At 43.1% G+C, this 15,593-nt stretch overlaps 1 protein-coding gene across 2 annotated transcripts in view; it reads left to right on the top strand.

Moving 5' to 3' along the window:
* The window catches only part of LOC139535626 (FYVE, RhoGEF and PH domain-containing protein 5-like), a 46,690-nt gene extending 32,117 nt beyond the window's left edge, over positions 1-14,573 (top strand). Inside the window, exons 8-20 of one of the 2 annotated variants that reach the window (XM_071335227.1) lie at positions 3,815-3,905; positions 4,072-4,122; positions 4,414-4,472; positions 6,384-6,455; positions 6,646-6,714; positions 11,009-11,092; positions 11,225-11,304; positions 11,471-11,567; positions 11,764-11,901; positions 12,116-12,355; positions 12,475-12,576; positions 12,964-13,118; positions 13,204-14,573. In XM_071335227.1, coding sequence (XP_071191328.1) covers positions 3,815-3,905; positions 4,072-4,122; positions 4,414-4,472; positions 6,384-6,455; positions 6,646-6,714; positions 11,009-11,092; positions 11,225-11,304; positions 11,471-11,567; positions 11,764-11,901; positions 12,116-12,355; positions 12,475-12,576; positions 12,964-13,118; positions 13,204-13,240 — 1,275 coding nt within the window. In that variant the 3' untranslated portion in view covers positions 13,241-14,573. Of the gene's footprint in view, positions 1-3,814; positions 3,906-4,071; positions 4,123-4,413; positions 4,473-6,383; positions 6,456-6,645; positions 6,715-11,008; positions 11,093-11,224; positions 11,305-11,470; positions 11,568-11,763; positions 11,902-12,115; positions 12,356-12,474; positions 12,604-12,963; positions 13,119-13,203 lie in introns of both variants that reach the window. The other variant, XM_071335226.1, reaches the window with a different exon arrangement.
* The last annotated feature ends 1,020 nt before the right edge of the window (positions 14,574-15,593 follow it).

Genomic DNA, 15,593 nt, shown 5'->3' with positions numbered 1-15,593 from the left:
TCAACTGGTGTTGAGCGTTCGTAAATTCATAATTTATTCTGCGCTCTGGCACACTCAGACGAGTGCTCTGAAATCGGAGTAGATAGCCAGACTGAATTTACGAACGCACCCGAAATGGTTACTTGCATAGTGGAGTCTTTTGTTAAAACATGTAGCTAGCTAAGTAAACAATGAACCATAATCCCAACTCATGACGGTACTACCCTGCATGAATCTGCAGGTAGCTAACCAACCAGGTTCAATGTTAGCTAGCTAACATTAGGCTACAGCTAGCCAAGCAAAATGGCTCTGAGAAACAAATAATAAGATCATACACATAACGTTAGCTAGTGAGCCAGCCAGCTAACATTAGCTAGCTAAACAATGAACTATAATCCCATCTCATGACATTACTACCCTGCATGAATCTGCAGGAAGCTAACCAACCAGGTTCAATGTTAGCTAGCTGACATTAGGCTATAGCTAGCCAAGCAAATTCCTCTGAGATACGAATAATAAAATCATACACGTAACATTAGCTAGCAAGCCAACCAGCTAACGTTAGCTAGATAGCTAGGTAAATAATGAACCATAATCCCAACTCATGACGTTACTACCCTGCATGAATCTTCAGGCAGCTAACCAACCAGGTTCAATGTTAGCTGGCTAACATTAGGCTATAGCTAGCCAAGCAAATTCCTCTGAGATACGAATAATAGGATCATACACATAACATTAGCGAGCCAGCCAGCTAACATTAGCTAGCTAGCCAACAGTACACATTAACTTGAAATGAAACCACTTTGTCAAAATTAGAAGAATGTAATATCTGAAAATGTAGCTAGCTAGACTATCTTACATCATTCATGGATGGACGCATCTCCTGTCGGATGCCATGGTTGCCCTTAGTTTGAGATGTAATCCGGAGACAGGTGTTTTCTCCATCTCCTTAGCTATCATACTCGAATTCCACTGATTTCAAAACTCAGTCCCGCAGAAAGTGGAGAGCAACACTTATGCAGTTTTACTACACGATACATAAAAAAAAAAAAGCTGCGTTAGACAGGATTACCTAGACATACTGACCAGCTCAAATAGACAGAAGCATGCTATATGGCAGACCAATCCAAACTCATCTCTTGGCATGTCCAGCCCACCCATTATCTCAGCCAATCATGGCTAGCGGGAAGGTTGTTGACTTTTTCTGTGGCTAAACCAATGCAGTTTGATTTTTTTTTTTAAGTTTACGTTCAAAGGTTCTCCTGTGAAGTAGTGACCCACGACATACGCCTAGTTTTCTGAAATGGGTCACATATGTGATAGTGGAGTAGTGGTGTCACGGCTGTGTGTAGAGACAGACCAAGGCGCAACGTGCTCTGAGTTCCACATCTTTATTTTGTGAAACTTACAAAACAAAAAAAGAAACAAACAACGAACCGTAACATAAGAGGTGCTACATGCACTAACTCAAAACAAGATCCCACAAAAAAACAGTGGGGAAATGGCTGCCTATATATGATCCCCAATCAGAGACAACGATAAACAGCTGCCTCTGATTGGGAACCATACCAGGCCAACATAGACATAAAACAACCTAGATAACCCACCCTAGTCACACCCTGACCTAACCAACATAGAGAATAAAAGGCTCTCTATGGTCAGGGCGTGACAAGTGGCCTGAGGGAACACACTAAATTCTATTAGCTTGGCAGCAGCTAATGGGGATCCCTAATATATACAAATACAAATGATCTCATGTGAAATAAATGTGAAAACATGGGGTTGCAAAATTTCAACATATGATACCATGAAACTACACGTGACAACATTATACATTTTTCACATACAAAACTGCAAATTCGATAAGTGTCACGCTGCTCTGCTAAAATAGTGCAAACGTCTTTATGTGATCAATGTGATTACATTTGACATTATCACTTAGTGCTGGCTTTTCAATATGATTTAATTTGAAGTCCAACGTGTAGGAATCCAAGTGAAATCAGTTATTGACATCGACATGGTGGCATAGCAGGAAGATTGGAATGTCATTTTAGATATCTCGCTTCTTCTCCCCTTTCTCTTTTGAAGGGATTCCATAGGGCAGAAGAATAGAGACAGTACAGGGTTTGTGTGGTGAGGAGATTTGGAGTGGTCAGGTTGGTGGTCAAACGATCTGTCAAGATTATCTCATTAATCCTTCTGTCATCTATGTGTGTTCAGATCCCAGGTGAGACGTGTTAAATAATAGTTACCGTGTATATATAAACATGCACAATGTAATGTGAAAGGTTATGTGATCACATGTGAAAATATTCATGTGAAATATCATTACATGAGAACTGTTCCAAAACCACATAATTTCACATGTGAAATCATGTGGTTTTTCCATAGGGGGAGGGAATGGAGTAAGAGAAAATGGGAGTGAAACAGAGACAAAGAGAGAAAGAGAATTTAGGGAGGTGGATTAGCTGATTGGAGGTGGGGGTTTGACACTAGAATCCTGGTTCCAAATCGTTGCTCTATTTTTACTCCGTTCTGCTATGCTCCATCTCTCATAATGAAGACCAAGGTTGGTGTGTGGTGGCTATTAATCCTCCCCTTTATAGGGCCAGCAATATTGTCTCGCCAGCCCTGTGTGTGTGTGTGTGTGTGTGTGTGTGTGTGTGTGTGTGTGTGTGTGTGTGTGTGTGTGTGTGTGTGTGTGTGTGTGTGTGTGTGTGTGTGTGTGTGTGTGTGTGTGTGTGTGTGTGTGTGTGTGTGTGTGTGTGTGTCCATACATTTGTGGGTGTGCTTGCATGTGTCTGTGTGTGTGTACTTGCGTGCCTGTATGCGTGTTTGCATGTGTACGTGTGTGTGTGCTTACATGTGAGTGTGTGTATGTGTGTATGTTTGCGGGCCTGCGTTTGTGTGTGTGTGCGTTCCACAGTCACCCAGTGTAAATTAAGGGATGGCTGTCTCAGTCCCGCGGGGGGTTATCTCTTCGTCTCTAATGAGGAACGGGGCTCTATTGGGTTAGGAGACTCCTCAGTCAGTGGTGATGTGTGGATCTGCTCTGGGCCCTTTGTATTATAGACCCTCTCTGGGACTGGGAATATATGTCCATCAGACACAATTAGCCTGTGATAGATTTGTTTTAGATATCTCGCTTCTTCTCCCCTTTCTCTTTTGAAGGGATTCCATAGGGCAGAAGAATAGAGACAGTACAGGGTTTGTGTGGTGAGGAGATTTGGAGTGGTCAGGTTGGTGGTCAAACGATCTGTCAAGATTATCTCATTAATCCTTCTGTCATCTATAGCTTTGATTGCATAATTTCAACAGAGGTAACCCAAATTGAGAGTAGTGTTGTGCATTGTTGTCACGTTAGCTAGGAGTGGTGGGTGTGTAGTCAGGCGCAGAGAGCAGAGTTTTCAGAAAATACATATTTATTCCCAAAATTGGTCACGCCAAAAACAGGCACAAATGACCAACAAAACGGGACACCAAACAATACGTAATGTAACAGAACACAAATCTCCACTGACAGAACAGAAAATAAGCCCGCACAAAAGCAGGTGGGCCTTGAAGGCTTAAATAGCCCCGAATTAACCATAAACAAGGAACAGGTGAAACCAATAAAGACAAAACCAACAGAAAAGGGAAAAGGAATCGGAGACGACAACCGCCGAGCGCCTCCCTAAGAGGGAGAGGAGCCACCTTCGATGGAAGTCGTTACAATTGTATTATTTATTTGCGTGTGTGAGGTTATGTGTTCATGTCTGTGCACAATGCGTGTGTGTATGTTCCACAGTCATGCATGCAGGTGTGTGTTAACCTGGCAATGTGTTTATGTATGCAGAAGCAAGGTCCAGATGGAGCTCAGGTCCAATTGAAGCACCAGCTGCTGCAGGTCATTGTGAGAGTTCTCCAGTACCGCATGCTGCTCACAGGTATTTGACACACACCTCATAATGTACTATTGCAAAATTGTAATACTAACTTTCATTTAAGTACCCCATCTTGGCTCTCGACCTTGAATAGTGTTATTTGGCATTCTACACATTATTCATCTGTTTCTGTTTTTGAATAATTTGTTTGTGCCGTTATGTTTTCTAGATTACTTAAACAACCTCTCCCCTGATTCGAAAGAATATGAGGATACACAAGGTGTGGTCTTTCTCTGCTTTATAAGAATTGCTGTAGTTTCTTCTATACATGCCAACAGTCATCTCTTCAGCAGTGACGCACGCACACACACACACACACACACACACACACACACACACACACACACACACACACACACACACACACACACACACACACACACACACACACACACACACACGGACTTAGATACAATATCATAGGTTAGTTGTTTAGGCCCAAACATGGCAGTGTTTACTCCCTGCGTATTAATGGGCATTAACCCTTTCTGTCTCTCCCTCTGTGTTCCAGCTGCCTTAGTCATCGTTTCAGAGGTGGCAGACCAGGCTAATGAAAATCTCAAGCAAGGGGTAAGTCGGTGTGTCTGTATGGGTGTTTCTGTATTTATTTCAGACTACTGTGTACATGTGCTCATGCAAGTGTTTGCTAGAGGTATGCATGTACAGAATGTACAAACTTGGAGTGTGAACTTGAAAGTGTGGAGACAGCTCACATTTTCCCTGTGTAAATCCTTCTTGGTTCCGCATGGCAACACTATTGTGAGTGAAACCGCGTCAGTGATCTTGGAGAGGCCTGTTTCTCTGCTCTAACTGGGCTCTGTTGCCTATTGATTAATGTAAGGGCGAGGAAAGATGATATCATCAAAGATCCCAGGTGCGTCGTAACAAAGGGTGCAGTATGAGTAAGGACATTACTTACATTGTAGAGCACACACACACCCTCACACAGATCCTCCTAAGATAGATGTTCTATCCCCTGTCTCTCACAGCCACACAGATCCTCCTAAGATAGATAATATATCCCCTGTCTCTCACAGCCACAAAGATCCTCCTAAGATAGATCATATATCCTCTGTCTCTCCAACAGTCACACAGATCCTCCTAAGATAGATCATATATCCTCTGTCTCTCCAACAGTCACACAGATCCTCCTAAGATAGATCATATATCCTCTGTCTCTCACAGCCATACAGATCCTCCTAAGATAGATCATATATCCCCTGTCTCTCACAGCAACACAGATCCTCCTAAGATAGATCATATATCCCCTGTCTCTCATAGCCACACATATCCTCCTAAGATAGATCATATATCCCCTGTCTCTCCAACAGCCACACAGATCCTCCTGAGATAGATCATATATCCCCTGTCTCTCACAGCCACACAGATCTTCCTTACCATCTCACCTCTCTCATATTACTCTCTTTTAATTTTCTTTCTCTCTCCCTCTTTTACTCAAACACACACTCATTCCCTCAACAGATCCTCTGCACTAGCTCCTTCCTCTCCCCATCAGACTATGTATACACTGTGACAGAAAACTATCATTCATATGGTAATTTGGGGTATTATCAACAGTAAAATACCCTGAAATGTTTTACTGCAGCCAACTGTAAATTATGGTGCATTGTGGGAAAATGTTGTGGGCGGGGAAATAATTGCTGTATTTCGAATGGAAAACCTATCGACCACTAGTGGGTGCATGGTATTGCTGTTTCTAGCTCATTAACATATTGAGTATTTGTTGCACCTGTGATTGAGAATGCTGTACCAATTGAAATCCTATATGGTTATATTGTCCCATTAATTTAAAATGTATAGGGACAGATTGGAATGGCAGAAAGCCTTAAGCCTTAAATGGTTGAGCATTTTGCCCTGTCTGTTTAGGTCTGTAGTCATTGCCAGTTTGGAAGCCTTTGTTAAGGCCTCTAGAAGTGCCACCAATTATTCATTAATATGCTGTAATGTGAAAACACTTTACCTAGCAGTAAACCTGCTTGCACCAATCCCTTGTAATTACAGAAAAATACTGTGAAATACAAATGCCTCAATGAATTTCATTAATTTATCCATTATTCTGATTACGGTAGCATTTACTTTTTTACAGTATAATACAGTACATTTTGGGGTATTGTACTGTGTGTCTATATACGGTACTTTCGTAGATACCTTATTTATATTACTGTAATATACAATACTGAATTTTACTTGCCACCGAACTGCCTGTAAGCTACTTTTTTACTGCCTGTAAGCTATACTGTCAAATTCACAGTAACCCCTTTACAGTGTGTGTGTGACACACACACACACACACACTATCTCTTCCACTCCTATTCAGTTTCCAGCAGCACATCCCTTTCCGCTGCCCTCCCTCTCATTCACAAGGACAGTTTCTCTCTTTACCCATCTCTCACAGGAAAATCCCTCCTTATCTCACTCTCCTCTCTTGTCCCTCTCTCTCTCTGTCTCTCTGACACACAGGAGAATTTGTTGCGGCTGGTCCACATTGAGTACAGTGTCAGAGGCAAGAGAGATCTACTCAAGCCAGGAAGGGTGAGATCAGTCTGCCTCTCTCTCTCTCTGAACAGTGTTACTCTGTTCAACAAACATAACATAAACAGTGAATAATACCAATCTCAGACCGTGGCCTACTAGAAATCCGGCACGGGATCTAAAAGCCCAGTGCTAGTACAGTACAGGCAGGTCTCTTGCTAACATGTTCTCTATTTCTGTGTGTGTGCAGGTGTTTGTGAAGGAAGGCACTCTAATGAAAGTTTCAAGGAAAAGCAGACAGCCCAGACACCTATTTCTGGTAACTATTGCCGGTCTACTAACCACTATCCTCTTCGTGTGTCATTAAAACTTTCACAAATATTTCAGTATCACACATGGTGGTAATTCTGATCATGTAAGGGTGGGGTCTTATCCAAGTTTTCTGGATACTGTTGTGGCTGGTAAAGGCAATCAGATGTAGAGGGAGACAGGGCGAGGCAGAGGGAGGCAGAATGTAGAAGCAGGCAGAGGAAGGAGGACAAGGCCACAGGGCCACACCCAGGGTTGCAAAATTCCAGGAACATTAAATAAATTCCCTGATTTTCCCAAAATAACAGTTGTAGGATTCCGGATTTCCTGCTTATTCCCTCCTGATTCCGGGAATCCTCCAACTGAGATTTTGAGAAAACCAGGGAATTTGTTGAACGTTCCCAGAAATTGGCAACCCTAGCCCTACCATACCCAGCCAGGTGCCTCCCTCTCACAGGGCTTGTTTTCGAGGGCCCTGCTTCCTCACAGGATGTTTGGTGTGGGTCACTGGATGCTGGCTTCCTGTGCAGTGAGGAGACTGACAGGGCTGCAAAGGCTAGACACTCTGTAGACTGGGGGAAGGGACATAAAAACAAAGTCTTAAGGAAGTAAATGGTAGAAAGAAGAAAAGGGTATCATATCTATTGGGTATCTATTGTGACATTTACTAGTATGTACTTTGTACTGAAATAAAACAAAATATGTGTTCATTTTAGAATCTGCATTATATGAACACAACCCAACTTGCACATTTGGTTCCTTGGAAGTTGTGGAACGTATGTTTTTGGTTTCACATTGGTTGTGGGAACAACGCTGTATGTTTCTTGGAACAATTTGAGAACATGACTTTAAATAGAACTATGAGGAAACATGTAGGAAACATAATGCTGAAGTACTGAAATTCCCACGAAGAACGTTGTTTCTTAACATTCTCTGAATATTCTGAAAATATAAATTTAAATAGAACCATAAGGAAACCTGTAGGTAACATAATGCTGAAGTACTGAAATTCCCACAGAAGAACATTGGGAATGTTCTCAAAAAGAGAACGTTAAGAAACAATGTGAAACTAGTTGGAGAACATTCCTAGAACATTACCAAAAATGTAATTCAATGTAACCATGTTTGAACTTTTAGGAAACATTCTGTTAAAGTAATGAAATACCAAGAAAATAACATTATTTTGTGAAGTTCCTTAAATGTGCTGAGAATGTTCTAATGCCAAGCAACTGTCCTGCACCATTCTCAGAACATTGTGGGAAGGTTGTATGCAAAATAACCATAGGACAACCACGCTCTCACCGAGCTCTAAGAAACATATGGTTCTCAGAACGTTATGTGCTAGCTGGGAGCCATTTTTTGAGGAGCCATTCTTTCTCTGCTTCCTTTTCCTACCACTTTCTTATTGTCTTCATGTCTCTCTCTCCCTGTGTCTCCCAAATGGGTTGTATATCAAATCAAGTTTTATTTGTCACATGCGAATACAACAGGTGTAGACCTTGAAACAACAATGCAGTTCAAGAAATAGAGACTAAAGTAAAAAAATGCAATAAAAAAGTAACACAATAAAATAATATTAACGAGGCTATATACAGTACAAGTGATACCGGTACCTAATCAATGTGTGGGGTTACGGGTTAGTTGAGGTAATTTGTGCATGTAGGTAGGGGTAAAGTGACTATGCATAGATCATAAACAGCGAGTAGCAGCAGTGTCAATGTAAATAGTCCAGGTGGCCATTTAATTAATTGTTCAGCAGTCTTATGGCTTGGGGATAGAAGCTGTCAAGGGGCCTTTTGGTCCTGGAGTGATGGTTGAGAGACTGATGTGTGTGAGTAACTGAGTAGCTCCCCTGGAGTAGATGGCTGGAGAGGGGCAGCAGGTGTAATGTATGGGCCTTTAAGGAAAGTGAGTCCAAACAGAGATGATGAAAGCCATCACTCACTTAGTGACACTGAGGAGCAGCGCTCAACAGCCATTAAGGCACTGTCATGGCAACTAAAGGAATGTCACTGTCATGCTAACCAGAGGAAAGTCACTGTCATGCTAACCAGAGGAAAGTCACTGTCATGCTAACCAGAGGAAAGTCACTGTCATGCTAACCAGAGGAAAGCCACTGTCATGCTAACCAGAGGAAAGCCACTGTCATGCTAACCAGAGGAAAGCCACTGTCATGCTAACCAGAGGAAAGCCACTGTCATGCTAACCAGAGGAAAGCCACTGTCATGGCTAACCAGAGGAAAGCCACTGTCATGGCTAACCAGAGGAAAGCCACTGTCATGGCTAACCAGAGGAAAGCCACTGTCATGGCTAACCAGAGGAAAGCCACTGTCATGGCTAACCAGAGGAAAGCCACTGTCATGGCTAACCAGAGGAAAGCCACTGTCATGGCTAACCAGAGGAAAGCCACTGTCATGGCTAACCAGAGGAAAGCCACTGTCATGGCTAACCAGAGGAAAGCCACTGTCATGGCTAACCAGAGGAATGTCACTGTCATGGCTAACCAGAGGAAAGGCACTGTCATGCTAACCATTATTGAAGTAACCAGTGATTCCATGTCTATGTATATAGGGCAGCAGCCTCTAAGGTGCAGGGTTGAGTAATCGGGTGGTAGCTGGCTAGTGATGGCTATTTAACAGTCTGATGGCCTTGAGATCGAAGCTGTTTTTCAGTCTCTCGGTCCCAGCTTTGATGTACCTGTACCTCACCTTCTGGATGATAAGAGGGTGAACAGGCTGTGGCTCGGGCAGTTGATGTCCTTGATGATCTTTTTGGCCTTCCTGTGACATCGGGTGCTGTAGGTGTCCTGGAGGGCAGGCAGTGTGACCCCGGTGATGCATTGGGCAGACCGCACCACCCTCTGGAGAGCCCTGCGTTTGCGGGCGGTGCAGTTGCCGTACCAGGTGATGATACAGCCCGACAGGATGCTCTCAATTGTGCATCTGGAAAAGTTTGTGAGGGTCTTAGGTGCCCATTCCAAATTTCTTCAGCCTCCTGAGGCTGTTGCGCCTTCTTCACCACACTGTCTGTGTGGGTGGACCATTTCAGATTGTCAGTGATGTGTACTCCAAGGAACTTAAAGCTTTTCACCTTCTCCACTGCGGTCCCGTCGATGTGGATGGGGGTGTGCTCCCTCTGCTGTCTCCTGAAGTCCACGATCAGCTCCTGAGTTATGCTGACGTTGAGGGAGAGGTATTTTCCTGGCACCACAGTCAGGACTAGAGGGTCACATGCTGTTTTGTTCCTTTTGAGCCTGTTTTGTTGTTGTAGTGGTGGCTGGTTCCAGGGCCTCCACCCAGACCACGCAGTTTCTCAGAGCAGCTGGGAACTGGAAGGGACCGGTGGAGAATTCCTGGATGCTGCCTTATGGGCCACGGATGTTTAGAGCACACATGATGTGTGAATAATGATGTCACTGCTTTTGTCCCACTCTAAATACGGCCCTCCAACACAATAGGCTGAAGTATGTTTTGAGGATTACAGTACGTTGGGTGTAATAAGCAAATAAACGTTGGTGCCTTTTTATCATATAGCCTTTTTTGTGTTACATGGGAATGTCTGGTTTGAGGCGTTAACGTTTGAATGTGTGAATAATATGAAAGGAAATCCCCCCCAAAACATGTTGCGACCAAGGAGGTTCCACATTAATTGCTCTAAAGTCCTCCTCCAGTCTCCTTTTCACCTCATTGAACACCTGATTTACTAAACAAAAGGCACATCTCAATAGGTGGTCCAGGTATGACATGACATGACACAAGTGGGGGGGTGGGGTCTTCCTCTTTTGTTCTCTATTGTTCCTCAAGCAAGGCGGGAGATCAATGACATCACATCTGACCATCAGACCAACTCCTTGAATGCCTCACTCCTTGAAGTTTGCAGTTGTGTCAGAAAAAAATACTATTTTGCTCAACATATTTTTACCTTTTAGTGTGTGTGCTTTACTATATTTATACTTGGGATATCACTTTTCAACAGGAAATTTTCAAAAATCACTATGGTAATTTAGTGCCCCCCTGTGGCAAATTCCCTTTGAACGAGATGAGGGCTGTGTTTCCAGTCTCCAGAAGTGTGTTCTTGTTCACTTCCCCCCATGCATTTAAAAGCATTTGATTGGATGCAAGCATGGCTGGAGGGAGAATTCCTCACATTCCTTTTAAATCCATTAGTGAAAGTATACGAGCACACACTTCAGGAGAAGGGTAGAGGACCGGAATGTAGCTGTACATTTCAGGCTGGCAGTCAGGCTGCCTTTGCACACATGATAGTAATCATACCTCTTGTCCCTCTGTTTCTGTCTACACCAGATGAATGATGTGATGCTGTACACCTATCCTCAGCAGGATGGTAAATACCGGCTGAAGAACACTCTTTATCTGTCTGGGATGAAGGTGAGTCCCACCCCCTCCTACTGAGATGACCTTCCCTGACCTTCACACCTCACCCATGACCTATGGCTGTGTTACCATGTCTTTCTGTCTGTCTGTGTGCTGACTGCTGTGGTGTGTGTCCTGTTCTCCCAGGTCAGTATACCCGTCATAGACAACGTGCTCAATGCCCTGAGGATCGAGGTGAATGACATCAGCATCACCCTGTCAGCCAGGTAAGTCAGAGCAGAGGACATCTGTCTGGGGCTTTGTACCAGTCTTGTCCATTGGTTACATACAGTATATATATGTATTTATATACAGATACTGCATGTATATGTACACATGTATATGTCTAATTATGTGTACAGCCTGAACACATATCTGTTTCTGTGTCCCTAGTTCCTGTGGTGAGAGGGAGGACTGGTTCCACACGCTGAGTCGGGCCATAGCAGATCATGCTGCAGGCCTGTGTACTTTTGGTGGCCCCTGCAGTGAGGTAATGAGTTCACCGCTGAATGACACTCAGGACAGGACATACCTTTATAGCTCACTTGTAACCAATTTAACGTGTGACGTTTATAAAATGCAGAATAGGTTGTAAACGTTGTTGTAACATTGTATGATGTTGTAATGTTGATGTATTGGTTTGTAATGTTGTTGTAAAGTTGCTGCAACATTGTTTTCCCATGCAGGCACGTGAGAAGCTGTGGATGGCCCTGGGGGAGACAGCTCCAGTGCTGGTGCCCGTGACTCATGTGATGATGTGTATGAACTGTACCTCCGACTTCAGCATGACCCTGAGACGCCATCACTGCAACGCCTGTGGGAAGGTGAGACACACACACGGGCCTTACTGTAGGAGCCTGTCAATCATACTGCTGTCACTGGAGACTCTCACTCATACTGACATACATACCCAACCCACTGTTTTACATTATCCTGGCAGACTCTTTTAGTATCTTGACTTCTTGATCTCCAATACTCCTTAAATCAGAGGTCCTCTCGCTCCACCTTCACACCTGTTCTCTCGCTCTCTACACCCAGGTGGTATGTCGTGCCTGCTCCAGGAACAAGTATCCTCTGAAGTACCTCAAAGACAGGATGGCCAAAGTTTGTGACCACTGCTACGCTGAGCTCAGGAAGATAGGTGTCAGTATCTCAGGGGCGTATGGTAACTCCAGCCCCTGCACCCACCGGGCCAGTCGGCCCCTCTCAGCTGTGTTCCAGAGCTTCCAGCCCCCAAGCCTGTGGAGGAGCAGGAAGAGCACCTCTTCTCTCAACCAGGTCCGCAATACTCATCACCTTTGACCTTTATCAGTGTAGTTCTGTAGTTCTGCTCTGATGCAAGATTCTGTGGTATGCCCTGCTAACTCCATGATGTTGACCTCTGACCTATGTTGCAGGTGGTGTTGGGGGCTGAGGGCTCGGCCATGAGTGGCAGTCTGCAGCGGCGTAAGAAGAGCAAGAGGAAGTGGAAGAGGCTGTGGTTCCTCCTCAAAGACAAGGTGCTCTACACCTTCACAGCACGTGAGGTGAGGGGGCACAGAGTCTCCCACACCAGCCCCAAACACACACACACATACGTACACACACTTGAGTACGCACCCTCAATATACTCACAATATGCCCATATTATTCTGGACTCTTTTAAAAGCTTCTACAAAGTCTCTCCTGATCTGGAGAAATTCTGTGCTCTCTCTTTATTTGTACTGTTTTATTGTATGTTTTTTTACAAGCTTTGTAGGTAGCTACCATTTATAACAAGCAGTGTCGTTAACTTAAATCACAAATACAAGTGTGTGTTAGTTTCCTTGTTTCTCAAAATTCTGTAAAATTCTGTCCTTTATAAATGTCCCTACCTCACTCTCTTCTCTCTCTCTGTCTCAACACAGGACAAGATGGCATCTGAGATTCTGCCCCTGCAGAGTTTCACAGTGAAGCTGACAGAGATGCCGGAGGGAGAGGAGAGCTCCAACGTGTTTCAGCTCTACCACAAGAAGACACTATACTACACCTTTAGAGCAGACGATCAGCACACTGCCCGCAGGTCAGGCTACACACACACTCACACGCACACAGGCAGACACACATACACATCTACAGTGTTCATGTTATTCACTTTTGTTTTGCAGGTGGGTCAATGCCATGGAGGAGGCCACAGTGTTATAACACCTGCCTGTCTGCACAGACCAACGCTGCTGTGCATCGCCTATCGACCCACTCTCTCTTTCCTGGTGTCTTCTGTGCAAAACCATCCTTGACAAGGCTGCCATCTACAGGCAGAATGACATACATGCAGACTGTGTGTGGGGCAAACATCCAAGAGTGAGCCTCTTAAGGTGAAACCTCTCAGTCGAGTACAGTGTATACTCAGACTGGGTCAGTTCCAAACTCACTGCAGGACTTTGTTTAGGTCAGCAGTGGCGAACAGGACCCTGAAGAAGGACGAAACGTTGGTTGCTAGACCCATTAAATGTTTGGGAGCATAATTAAAGTGTTTGACTTTCTTTTAACACAAATCTTCTGAGAAACTACATAGAGCCAGCTCAAACACACACAGGTCCCTGTGTCAAAAGACCACAACTGCATGCCACAATTGTAAAACTCCTAGACAATGTGTATCAAAATGTTTGATTGACAACCTTCAGTGCCAGTGCACATTCACACACTTGTCTTTTCTGACACTCTTTGTCTACCATGAACTTGTACATGGAACAACTTTGTATGGGTTCTGTTTTGGATAGTGCAGACCGCTGTACAAACAATACCAAATCAACATGCTGCCCTACCATGGCAAAACGCAGTAACTACGTCATTTTTCTGAAATGCATTTTTTTTCTTCTATCGAGACAGACTGCAATTTCTGATACTCCATGATATATTCTGATCAATTGGCTTGTTCTTGTGTCAGGAAACGAAATAACACATTAATCAGATAATATACCTGGCCATTAAAACAGATCAAAGATTTTTTATCAAAATTCGTAGTTACTGCGTTTTGCATTTGTTGGTCAGTATAAACAGCTTTGGTATTGTATGGAGACGTTAATGTACTGTAAGAGACGCATCGTATTTTAAATATAGTGTAATATTCAATTCACACATTTTGAAGTGAGGTATAATAAGTATTTGTACAGCAATGTTATTATATGTCTTTACAAGCGAAAGCCATTTTAATCATATCTTGTCCAATGTACTCTCTGTGAACATACTTATTTTACACCACAGGTGTGTAATAACAATGCCAGAATGTGAAATGTTACAGACAGTTTTAGTATTATTCAACAAAAGATCATCTTGAAGTATATTTCATAGCTGAATGTATAGTTTTTGAACCTTTTTGAAAGGGTGGTTACATTTTTGAAGTGCAAACAGTTTCCATTTGAATGCCATGCCATGTGTTATGGATAAACGAATGTGCATATATCAAATGATAGTCTTTATGGGAACGGCTGAAAAGTAAATGGTAAAACAAATCAATAAATATCAGTTTTAGCACCAACCGAGTCCTTTTCTTTGATGCTGAAGTCACTCTTTTTTTTCTCTCTTTTCTAATTCTCCTTTGAGAACATCAGATATTAACAGACTATCCCTGTCAGACTTGTCAGACTACATTTTATTCTAGTCAAAATGCAACTAGTCGTGCACATCATGAGTACATGTATCTACGCTCAGTCGATACGTTTGGTCTTCATACCTGGGATTATGGGTTATACCAATAGTATTATGAGATTGTACTTCTAACATGGCTTTGCATATAGCACCATTAAAATGTTGATGTACAGTATACAGTTAAACAATACAATAAATAAACGCATCAGAAAAAGTTGCTTCTTACGTGCTTATATAAAGACCAACAGAGAAGGAATGTACATTTCATCAGAAACAATAATGGTGCAGTTGATATGGCACAGTTACTAGGAGTATGTAAATACACATACACATATTTAGCAGATGTTATTGCGGGTTTAGCGAAATGGTCAGTGGGTTATGTCCAGGTGAACGTCCTAGTGAAGGTCATTTCACAAACAGACAAACTCATAAACAAACTGATACCCGTGCAGATCATGGCCCTCTGTTTCTCTCGAGCTTTGAGCCTGGGGCTGATACCCGTATAATGCTAACAAGTCATGCAGGTGCATTTGTCGATCAAGCGGTGGTTTAGCGATATTGTTGAAGCTTGAGCCCGGTCTAGTCCTAGAAATATAGTCTCAGACTAAGCTACCTAACATTTAAAAATGGAACTATCAAGAAGAAAAGATCTTGCCTTGGAAGGTCACTTGATAAACTATCAAACTCTTACGGATGAGTCTACAGCTATACACAGTCAACGTGCAGGGGCGCCTGTAAGAGGAGAACGCTATGAGGAAAATGATGAAGCGAAACAGAATGTAAACATGCGAGATCAGGATGGTTTGTACGAAGCCAGTGCTAGATACCATTGGACTATAAACGAGAGATTGTTTTCCTTTTTGTAACAGGCTTGACCAGTGGTATTGCTTTGTTGATTTGTTTATTCTAC

This window comes from Salvelinus alpinus, chromosome 12 (assembly GCF_045679555.1).
Source record: "Salvelinus alpinus chromosome 12, SLU_Salpinus.1, whole genome shotgun sequence".
In the NCBI taxonomy this organism is placed as follows: domain Eukaryota; kingdom Metazoa; phylum Chordata; class Actinopteri; order Salmoniformes; family Salmonidae; genus Salvelinus; species Salvelinus alpinus.
Note: the sequence above shows the minus strand (reverse complement) of the source record. Positions and strands in the feature narration are given on the sequence as shown.